We start from the raw sequence: 12049 nt of genomic DNA, 5'->3' as shown, positions 1-12049 counted from the left end.
TTTTGTAATAGTATTATCAGGATTATAGAAAATACAGTTGCTTGAAAAACAACCACAAGGCTGCACATGATTTGAGAAGCCCTTCTCAGTGCTGTAAATGAACATTTTCAGAGGATAATCTACTTTCTAGTTTTGATTTGTTTTCAAATCAAACTGATATTTGAGTCCAGCCCTCTAGTATCTTCCTGCAGCTACATGGTTAGTTGTTTAACATAAACAATGGAGAACATTATTTCCGCTTTCCCACTGTACCAACCTCTGTCATTCAAAGTCTTTTTTGGGTCATTGATAGTATAAATTGAGTGACTTTTTTTGAATAAGAACTGTAACTTCCAGTTTATATTTGAAGCCTACCCTTTCTCTGTTTCCATTCTCCCAGCTGAATTGCTTATGTGCAGGTTCTTTCCAGTTCATTTTCTCCACTACAGCCAGTCTCCCCTCTTCCACAACGAGATTTTCCTTTTTTTCTTTTTCATAAAAGAACTTGAATATTTAATTTTTGATACCATTTCAATTTTATCTAATATCCACTGTGACATCAAGATTCAAAGCGACGTACTAGTTCTTCACTTCAGATTCCAACTGCCCTCCACCTTCAGATCAGCTTTGGAACATACACAGAAGACTGACTAATCTTTATTTTCTTATTGCAAAATGTCCTCAACACCGGCATTTTCTCCCATTCTTTCTTGGGGGCCTGTTGTATAAGTTTACAGACCTGTCTAATGATGACGTTCCCCATGCTGAAAACTCCACTCAATCTTTACAAAATGAGAAAAAAAGCTGAACAGTTTTGGTTTGCTGTGACTTGCATGCCACTTCTGTTGTTTACTTTCCTATTCTTCCTTAACCAACCTCTTTTGTAACACTTGCATTGTAAATTCTCTAAGGCAGGACTGACGCATTTGTTATGCTCTTATAGTGTTTAGTGCAGCAGCGTCCTTGCTCTATATAAGCTACTCTGGCAGCACTATTTGCAACAAATACAGCTGCTTGAATAAATACAGAAACATATTTTAATTTCTCCTCTGAGAAAAACCTGCAGACAAAGAAGTTGCAATAATTAATTATTAGAGATACTACCCAAACTAACTCCTTTTTGAGGATATGACCATTTTATCAAGTTACACAATACAAGGTATTGTCTAACTTCACAGACAACCCAGTGGATCTTATCCTGTATTCCTACACTAAAGAGAACTCATTCAGTGCTTCTGTAGAAATCTTGCACATATAGCAGCAATAGTGTTAGACTACATATAAAATGTTGGAACATTTGAGAACTTGTATTTCTATTTATAAACCAATTGTGTCAACTTGGTTCAAAGAGTCCAAGTTTTTATTGCCAGTTTTGTGGTTACAAAAGTTGTGAAAGTAACAAGATCAAAACTAAAGAGTCATGAATCTTTTTAACATGTTCACTTCAAGCGTCAATCAGTGCAAACAACTGCTACCTATATGGTATTCTTTAATAGGCCCATCCAACTTGTTCTACAAGTGTTCACAGCCAGAAATGTTTGCAAAGATCTTACCTTCTAGAGAAAATTGACCTCGTCAGGGAATGTATCTTCAGAGCAACAGCCACTCCCTAACTTCCCACATTGCTCAGGAGAGAGTTTCTTAGCGCTCACATTACTCACTGACATAAAAGCAAACCTCCTTATGGGCAATCAGTGTAGGTATTACAGTTTAACCCACTGTTGTTAAGGGTCAGACTAAGCAAAAGACCAAGTAGTTTGCTAGATTACCAACAACACGTATGTAATTCCCTTGACATATTTTTGCAGAGTAACTCACCTGTATCACTCCTTCCATCATGTTCACCATCTTGTTGACTATTGCAATGACTTTGTGAGTACGCTCAGCAGGAGTGATGTCAGGTCTGTACTGGCTGGACAGTACATACCGACATGTCATATACAACACATACGTAGGTGACAGCTTAAAATGAACTGTCGAGCTATTTGTGTAATTTATAATGGCAGATAAGAAGGCATCTTCAGCTGTAGAAAAAGAGGGAAAAAAAATACATAAAGCCAAAGACAGAAAGACAATTTTCATAACTTGAGGCATAAATGATTTCTTTGGTGGGAGGGAGAGGGGAGACACTCACAGGAATTTGAACTCTTAATTGTCTATTATGTCCTACAGTTACTCAGACATATTAACAACACACTTCTACAGAAAGATAGAATATCTGATCATTGGGAAACATTTCTGTACTATTTTCTATCTCTTTGCTGAGAATTTGCACCTTCAAGGGAACAGGAAAATGCAAGATTTCTCTTGTACATTTTATTCCTGCAAAGCTTGCATACAAAAATAAAAAAAAGTTAAAAATCAGTATTTGCTTGCTTACAGATCTATATTTAGTTTCAAATATTTGGAGTCTGGACAATCTCTGGTATGATATTTTTCTACCAGATCTGATGCCTTAAAAACCTGGGAAGCTAGATAATAAAAATGAAATTCTAAATGAAAATGTTAACCTAATCAAATTTAATATAAAATGGATTTTGACCAAGACATAATCTATTATCCAAGGCATAGAGAACTGTATAGAAGAAAATGAATACTGTTGAGGAGATCAGATTAGAATTTTTTTCACATTTTATTTCAGTATCTGAAGATAAAGAGTTGAAATGCAATTAGAATTAGACACGCATGAACCTGCCTCAATATCTGAAGCATCTGTTCACCCTCCCAATAAAACAAATTAGATTGTTTGATCTAGTTGTCTATCGAGATTGTCTGTCACCTGTACAGACATTATTTTTTTCAATGTTTACTTAAATTACCTGTAAGTTTTCAAACTCACTGAAATATTACAGTACAGAAAAAGGTGTCAACATGGTAGTGTTGTAACTTCACAATTTACTCACAGCTTTCCCTGAATTCAATACTGGCAGGCAGTATCAGTTCTGGTCCATGGGTATCCTGAGATCTAAAGAAAGATGAGAACAATCAAAACAAACAATCCACATAGATGATATGAATTCCACTGTAAAATGACAGATTTCTCCAAATACACTGGTTCCAAATGTTGACACAACATCCTTCCACAAAATGATCCTTTTTTTACCTTTCGTCCAGAATCATTCAAGCTGTATTTGACAGCAACGCAATAGATCAAAATACGGACTTTAACTGTCGAGTCTGTGATATTAATGAACACCCTCTTTTGCACTGCACAGCAGACTTACAGGATCAGTTTGCCATCTGCTATTGACAGGATTCAAATAACAAATTATTCATGGACACATGAAAGAAAGTGAATGAAGCTTTGCCTGGAACATCAGCTTGGTTACAACAAATGTAGTTTGCTGCCTTTAATGCCCTCAAAACTGATGAGGACTTAGTGAACCTATTTGTACTTTTTTCTGGTAAGGAGGAAAAGAAGGTCAAATCTAGCCCCCAGCCTCACCTGGCTGTTGCTACACTACACTAAGAAACAGCAGTCATCGCACGAGCCCCAGAATTACGCTCTCGGTGTAACTGACTGTAGGGTTAGTTCTTACCACTACCCATTAGAGAAATCACAAAGTAGAAAACTGAACAAAATTTGATTTTTCTGGTGTCTGCAAAAGGTGAAGCACTTTTCATAGAATCATGTATTTCATAGAATCATCAAATATACTGAGTTGGAAGTGAACTCACAAGGATCATTGAAGACCAACTCCTGGCCCTGCATAGGACAAGAGTCACATCATGTGCCTGAGAGTATCATCTGAATGCTTCTTGAACTCTGTCAGGCTTGGTGCTGTGACCATTTCCCTGGGGAGCCTGTTCCAGTGCCCAATCCCTCTCTGGGTGAAGAACCTTTTCCTGATATCTAACCTATCATTCCTCCCTAACGTAAAAGCATTAAATGAGTTGTTCTCTGCAGTTGAGCACCTATTTTTTTGGAAATAAGGAAAAGCAGCTTAACATTATCTTCATGCAATAACCATTTTTAAGCACATGTAACACAGGTAGCTTTCAAATACTTTCCCCAGCAACTTTTATAAAGAAATTAATGTAATATAATTATATAAACCTCATTCTCCTGAGTATTATTAGTTATGTTACAAAGCAGAGAGAGGACATTGAAAGCCTTTATTCAGCTGTCTCGTGTAGTAAAAACAAAACAAAACAAATCAAACAAAAAACTTTGAAGGTTGATATTAAAAGATCTAAAATTAAATTTTAGCATATTGAACCAAAAAGTTAGGGGTTTGTGGGGGTTTTGTTTGATTGCTTGCCTTTCTTTTTTAAACTTGCAAAACTTTAAACCAGCAGAGAGAACTCAGTTATGCCATCTAGATAATACCTATATTAAGCAAATACAAGTTCTGAGGAGCTGAAAGTTAAGGAACAGCAGTCACAGTAGGGCAATATGTACACAAATTTCTGCCAGTTCAGTTACATTTCAAACATGACAACATGCTCTCTTTATGAAAAGCACTCATCTGGTGTGTAAATTGTAGTATTTCATCTCTTTTTATTGCTATAAATCTAAAATGAACTAATTTCTAACTATCTCCACACTTTCAAGAATGCATCATCTTCACTGAAAACTTAATTAGTTCTATAAAATACTAATACACAGCATTATAAAGTATTACTATAGTGACAACTCCAGAGAAATTTCTACTCTGTCATTAAAGGAATGGTAATAAGGCATAGAAATATTTTAACAAACTGGTTAGTAAACCAGTGACAGATTGCAGCTGAAGGATTTATTTTATTTTATTTAGAAAAAAATTATATTGATCTCTTTAAGCACAAATGAAGGAACAAGATTCACAGTCGATGGGAGACAACATGTCGAGTGATGAGAGTTGATACGATTAGTTAAGGATTGCTTACAGAAATTTGGAAATCGGCTTTCAGAGACAAGTTAATATGAAGTACTCTTTAAGAAATGTTAATTTAGTTTTACCTGTAAATTAGTTATCTAGGAACAGATGCAGTAACTCAATTATTTAACTACCTTAATAGGAGTTCCCTTCAACTAATCACAGAATCATAAAATGGTTTGGGTTGGAAGGAGACCTTGAAGATCATCTAGTTCCAACCCCCTGTACCATCTTCTGCCTTTGCCTAAGCATACATAAAAGAAATGCCAATTAAGCTTTGCAAATCAGAAATCTAAGTTAAAATAATTCTCTGTGCTTCTGATATGATAGCAGCTGCCCAACCTGCTTTGTTACTGGATACATTTTAAGTATATATTCTCTATGTGCTATTCTTTTATAGATAAAGCCTCTCTATGGTGATGAAATTCTTTGAGCTAAACCAGTCTGAAAGTCTAGTTAGGTTATGTCTGGGAGGGCCATAAAATATTGATTAGGGGTTGCCTTCTCTCTTAGTATAGTATCAGGTAATACTACACTTTAAAATTGCATTAAAAACAGTACATTCTCTAGGTATTTCTGTATTCTCCTAGATTGTCTCTGATAAACTGCATAAAAATGAAAATATTCTTGTGTGATTGTTTTAGCCAGCCTACTAGGTATGTATAAATTTTGTAAAGCATGCTAAAATTAGGAATCGGGTGAGTGTCTGCATTTAGTTAACACCACTTTTCTATCACTATTCTTATTTCCAACCAATCACATCTTTAAGAACTCTTGAAAGGTATCCAAGGCAAAAATGATCTTTTCTGATTTTTATTATATGCTTGCCCATATTAATTGTAGTCAGTTATCTAATGAGCATGTATGACTGCAATCTTTAACTAACCAATCATTATATTTTATTTCCAAGAATCACATTTCAATCAGAACAACTATACCCAATAAGTAAACTGGAGTTATGCTCTCAGTTCTCAATTAATTTGGCATGGCATTAATTTAAACATGGCAGCCAAGTTCTAATCTTTGGTCTTCAACCCGTTCAGTGAAGTTGTAGGAAAAAAAGTCTTATTTGTCTTATTATTCACCTTTGAACAGTAGTGATGAACACACAAAAAGTAGACACATGGGGTAATATGGGGTGGATTAGTTGTACAGCAACAAGAACCTGCAACTGCTCAGTGAAGATTTTTTTTGTTTTTCAAATATAGCAGCTCATGATTACCATCCTTGCAGTTCACAAAATGAGACCAGAGTATCCTAGAGGAAACCTAATTAAAGATCCACAAAATACATCCACAAAAGCGAATAATTCAGTGTACTCGAGCGACACACTGCCTAATTTGCCAAGCCCTAATTTGACACTCTGACTTTGCTAATTTGTTAATCTCAACATAGTGAATCTATCAGAGAAAGAGCACATGATAGAAATGCTGTATTTAGATTAATAACACTGGGATTACACAACACATACTATAGACATGTAAGATATATACAGAAATAAAGTATCAATGCCAGTGCTGGTGATAAAAATTTCTGTGGTTGTAGTTATCACAAATTTAGGTGTGCCTCTGTAAAAATACTTCATGCACAAAGGAACCAAGGTGAAAAAAACTGTAAAGACTAGCAATGAGTACTCTCTTTAGAAAGAATTTAAAAAGTTTTTAAAAATACAACAAAATAAAGCCAAAATGCAGCATACAGATGGCTCTGTGTTTTTGAAATAAAGAACTATAGCACAAGATAATCCTCTTCATAGAAATTTAATAATCTTCACACACATACACAGATCAAGAAATACTAACAGCAGCAGCCTCAAGAACTTCTGAAAGGCTATAAAAAGTTCAGAAAGAAGTTTTGGTCATCTTTTATGAAAGAGGAAAATTACAGTTAAAAATATTAGTAATTCAATAAGGAGGAGTTAAATCTTCAGTAACCTTAATAAAAGCAGTTCTGAAAAAGAATCTCAAAATGCCCAGATACTCTACTAAGAGACTGCAGAGTAGAGCTGAGTTATATTCTACTGCAACTTCACTGAAAGTATTTAAAACATTTTCTTACTACAAAACGCTTGAACATTCAAGTTCAGGCAGAAGCACAATTTTCTGCTCTTTTTTGATTGTAATTTTTTCTACCACTCACATCTCTGAACTCTGTTTTCTGTCTAGTGAAAAATAAACCCATCTAAGGGTACTAAAAGCTTCATACTACAAGCATTACAACTTGAATCACTGCACGTTTTATCCCTGCAGCACATTTACCTTACCTTTCATCCATTTATCATAGCTGTTCATCTAAATTTAAAAGCTGATTTATGTAGACAGCAATACAATCCTGTATTTTTCTAAAGATTTGAAAAAAATTCTGTTCACATAATCACTGATTCACTGAGGTGTGATAGGAACTCTAGAGATTGTTTGGTCCCATTTCCCTGCTCAAAATGGGGTCAACTAGAGCAAGGTGCTCACTACCCTGTCCCCTCAGGTTTTAAGTATATCTTAAAGGACAGAGTCCACACCTGCTGACAACACTGTAGTAGAAATAGCAGTGACCTGGTTATTTCACTCTCCAGAGGAAATCACAACTTCTTGCCACTGGCAAATGAAAATTTCAAATAATTGTACCTTTGTTATTGAAGACATTTCATATGACATGCCTAACCAGAAATCAACAATGATGTGACACAACTGTCAGCCTGACTTCACAAAGAGAACTGCAAATAAAAAAAAAAATAAAGTAATCCTTTGCTTCAGTATTCTGTTAAGTATTTTGACGTTTTTTGCTTTGCTTGTTAATTCTGAGGTTTATTTAGAACAAGATCTCAAAGAAAACCTCATTCTCCATGGGGAAAGCCAGACTGTTTAAAATACTTTAACACACCTCTACTATTATGATGCTTGATCTATTGGAACAACTTATCCATTTTTTTCCATTATGAGAAGCAAGGGGTTACACGTTTCCTACCTGCTTTCCTGTCTGCGATAATCTTGCTGTTCTATTCTAATCATCGGCTTCACCATTCCTCGTTCAGCTGTGCTGGATGCTGATGATGTCCTGTCACCATCAAGCCTGCTGGTGCTCTAATTCAAAACAGCAGGACAGGTGCTTAGCATGCAAACACTGGATTAGCTTGGCATTACTAAAATGAAGTGTCAATTTGAGGCTTGAAAAGAGATGGGAGAACAGAAGAGAGGGGTATGGCACAGCGACCAGCAGCTCAGCAGGTGTTTCCGCCACAATGAAGCACTGCTTGCAATTCAACAGACCACGATGGCCAGAGAGAAGCAGCTCTTTGTTAATGTACGGCAAGAACTTATAATGAAACTTTCAAATGTCTTTAAAAGTTGCAAAGCTATCAATACAAACTGAGTTGGTAATGAAAACTTTAGGTAAGAGACAAAGTTAAACATATTTACTGATTTAAAACTGTCCATGCTCCCCCACCCTGATTCTGCAATAGTTCTAAGTGCTTACACTACTGATCCATAACATAATTTATCCTGATCTTAAGGAAACTCTGATCTGCTAGACAGTACACAGTTTTCCAAGACAAGAAGTGTCAATTCAAACTATGGTTTTTTTTATATATCATTTAATTTATTTTCTTTCAGTGTCCCAAAATCCCGAATAGGAAGCTTTTAATTTTTAATTTCCAATTACATCAAACTCTACCAGGAAGGGGACAAACGCTGCTTTTAGCAGCAAAACGCATAGCAATTATTTTCAGTATAGAGTTGAAAACGAGACATCAGTAAAATATGAAGTGTTTCAACACTTCATAAGAAGTTTCTAGGACTAAATAATTTGCTTTGACATAAGAAAACCTACCAAAAAGTGCATCTCAAAACAAGAGTTTTAGCAAAATATTTTTTTCAGTACTAACATGCCAATCACAGAACCACTTTTCATCACCATATCTCAAAGAACTTTCATTAAAGTTACTGTTACCCATTTTCCAAATGGAAAAGCAAACTTAGAAAAGAGCAACTGTTAGAAAACGAGTGATTCATCAGTGAGTTAACAAGATGACATATACATTCTCAAACAGCACAACTAGAAAATAAAATAAATTTTCCCAATAATCCCTAGGCCCACTAGTATTTTTCTAATGAGTGTGAAAAGGATATGAAGTTGTATCAGAAACTCTTACTCTGAGTTTTAGGACATCTTATGAGTTTACAAATTTCTGGTAGGTATTTCTGGTAGGTAAAGAACACACACAAGATAAAAGAAAGCACTATCACAAAGCTACAAAGAAAGCAGAGAAACTGAATCAAGGCTGTGGCAAGGCAAAAAAAAAAAAAAAGACTAACAAAGATATTCAAAAGCTATCAGACTATTTTTAATACCTACACTGACACATTAATATCGCTAAATATTTACAAGTATTTCAATTTTATGATCGTAGTAATAAAACATAAAAGGAAATGCATTTCTGGAAGGATTAGTACATTTCATACTGCTGAAATAATTCACGCTCTCATTTCATCTGAGGCATGTGATCATAGCCAAGTAAGGCATTAACCATTGTGTCATTTTATTGTGCTCTTGTAAAACGCAATTCTGACACAAAATTTATTAACAGACAGTGCAGAAAGCAAGCCAGAAAACATTACCACCTCATAAAATGTTTATAATTATGACTGCAGAGACAGTTTGTTTAGGCAATGTGTGTACAGGAGCTCTAATGAAGCCTAATGTCACATCCATTAAATTTTAAAAGCCTAGTTAAAGTAAAATTTAACATCCTTTCACATTTTATATAAAACATTTATTTACTCGATCACAGATGACAATAGCCATATGCTACACACACAAGGTAATGATGTATCAGTTTTAATACAGATCTCTACCTGCACGTGTCAGTTTGGGGAGAAACTACTTCAGGTTCAAGGAATTTCCCTTTTTAAAAAATGTTACTATTCTTGACAGAGAATGCATGCCAAATGCCAATACAAATTTAAACAAAAGAGTTTTGTGGAAAAAAAGCCTCAAACAAAAAAAAAATAATGCACATGATACCTGAGCTCATCCACAACAGAAAATGGCCGGGGAGACTGATGAACTGGCCACACTTCCCAAAGTACTACTGATGTTGTAATTTTGATTTAACCTACATATTTTATTATTTAGTCATCATGGATTACCTTGCTTGCTGGTAGTGCTGTTCCACTGTGAACATCTCCCTCCAGATCAAATGTGGTTTCCTGTACAGCTCTAAAAGTAAGATAACATTTAAAGTACATTTTAGAAATTATACTGTTCAACACTTAACAAACAAGGAACAGAGTAGTAAAATTAATAAATTAAAATTCAACCATGAGTCCAGTTAATATTAACTTTTTTTAATACTGTATTGATTCTTTATTAAATTTTATTTTATTAAAAATATTTACACAGATCATTTAATTTGGAAAAACAGCTTCTTAGCTAATTTCACAAAATCACAGAATATGTTGAGTTGGAAGGGACCCACAAGGACCATTGATTCCAACCCCTGGCCCTGCACAGGACCATCCCCAAGAGTCACACCATGTGTCTTGAGAGTATCAAGTGAAAAAATATAAATACACATAAACAAATACACATAAAATACGTTCATGGTCTTGTATTCCCGACAGTAGACTTGCAACAGTTCTTCAGTACTAAATGTACAACATTCTGGATAACGTAAATAATTCATAAATCACACTAATGCATGTTATTATGTTTATTCTAAAGATTTTTAAAAGTATTTAGTTGTTCAAGCTTCAATAGCCTTTTGCTATAGCTCTGCAGTAACGCAGTGCTTTGCAGTTGACTATGTAAACCTGCAAGAGCATTTATTTATTGATCTGCAGGCTAAATGCAGAATGAACTCAGGATTTAAGTAGGAATATTACAGGACAGCTAAATGGCTGGAGGTCTTCCTACAGACAGGTCCTACAGCAAGCATACAGTATCCTTCCAAATGAAAATAAAGTGGAGAAAAAATAATGGTTAAAACAAACACCTATATTAACTCAGCAGATAAGCTTCTTTTCCTAGATACCTTTCCCTCACTCATCTCCAAGCCAATTTGTTTCTTTTCAAAACCACATTATACAATAATGTGTATAGCAGCAAGAGTAGCCTCATTTGGACCCAGAGAAGATGGGAGTTATGTTGGTTTTTTCCCCCGCTATACAAAATGATTTTAAGATTGTTTCTTCTGATTATTTCTATAGCTATTGAAGAAAACACCTGAACCCCTACAAGTCACTAAATCTACAATCAGTATTTTTATTATGCACCTATCAAAAATATGAATATACAGAAAAACAACAGAGTGGACTTCTGGACTGTTAGTCCTTGTGACACAGGAACTAGAACATAAGTAATCACACTGTAAAAAGAGGTTGCTATATTGAGACATTTAGTTCCCTATCTTAACAGTTTCATTTTGTGATTACTTCATTTCCTTCTAGTGGAATTTTAAAAGTTATCTGAGAAAAAACAAAAACCAGGCTCTCTGAAAACATTCAGCAAATTCTTTACTTATCCCAAAGGTTGGATGAATTTTGAAATACATTAAAGTATTTAACATGAGGAAGAGGAGTGAGCATGAGGAAAACTTGTTTGAATACTCCATAATGAAAAGACACTTGCTAATCCTAAATAAAATCACAAGGTGGAGCTCAAGTATTCAAATTATATATTTAACACTTTAAATGAGTTCTGAGTAGTTGCTTTTAAGTTTTTTCCAAGGCTCACCTCCTCACCTCAGTGGGAAGAAAATAAATTTTACTCACCCAGTTTTGTGTCTTGGGCCTTTGACCATAAGACTTGCATCAGTAGGTCTTTTGGAAATAATATGGTCCTGAGTAGGATCCACAAACTTAAATACATGAGATGACCCAAACTGAACCTTCATTCCACTTTGCAGCATGGTGGTTTCTGAAATACGCTGACCTTCCACATAGGTTTCAGCATCAATGCTTCTTGGGGTTACAGTAACAACTCCATCCATGTTAGTGAGGTCACAATGATGAGGCTGAATTCCTGGACCAAATAACTGGGAATAGAATTAATTAACATAGAATAAATTAAATTATACTGCAGCAGAAATTAAAATAAAGAGACTGAGCTGCAGCTTACCCTATTTACAGACTAGTAATTTAACTTTGCTTGCTTACGAATTTCACACAGATGAGTGGTACTATCATCAGTGAGCTTCACTTCATTTTTCATTGCAA

The 12049-nt window shown here is 35.0% G+C and overlaps 1 protein-coding gene across 21 annotated transcripts in view; it reads right to left on the bottom strand.

Annotated features, from left to right (window-relative positions):
- Positions 1–12049, bottom strand: part of AFDN (afadin, adherens junction formation factor) — an 89488-nt gene that overhangs the window by 58008 nt on the left and 19431 nt on the right. For all 21 annotated transcript variants that reach the window (XR_001921250.2, XM_018077394.2, XM_018077403.2 and 18 more), the window contains 5 exons: positions 11606–11868; positions 9983–10052; positions 7800–7915; positions 2883–2944; positions 1798–2003 (listed from right to left, as the gene is read on the bottom strand). Coding sequence is in view for 20 of the 21 variants with exons in the window: in XM_018077394.2 (XP_017932883.1) it covers positions 1798–2003; positions 2883–2944; positions 7800–7915; positions 9983–10052; positions 11606–11868 (717 nt within the window). In the remaining variant the exon portion in view is untranslated. The remainder of the gene's footprint in view (positions 1–1797; positions 2004–2882; positions 2945–7799; positions 7916–9982; positions 10053–11605; positions 11869–12049) is intronic.

Source organism: Manacus vitellinus, unplaced genomic scaffold (assembly GCF_001715985.3).
Source record: "Manacus vitellinus isolate BGI_N305 unplaced genomic scaffold, ASM171598v3 scaffold_37_pilon, whole genome shotgun sequence".
NCBI classification, from domain to species: domain Eukaryota; kingdom Metazoa; phylum Chordata; class Aves; order Passeriformes; family Pipridae; genus Manacus; species Manacus vitellinus.
The sequence above is the reverse complement of the archived record's forward strand: the minus strand, read 5'-3'. Positions and strand labels throughout refer to the sequence as shown.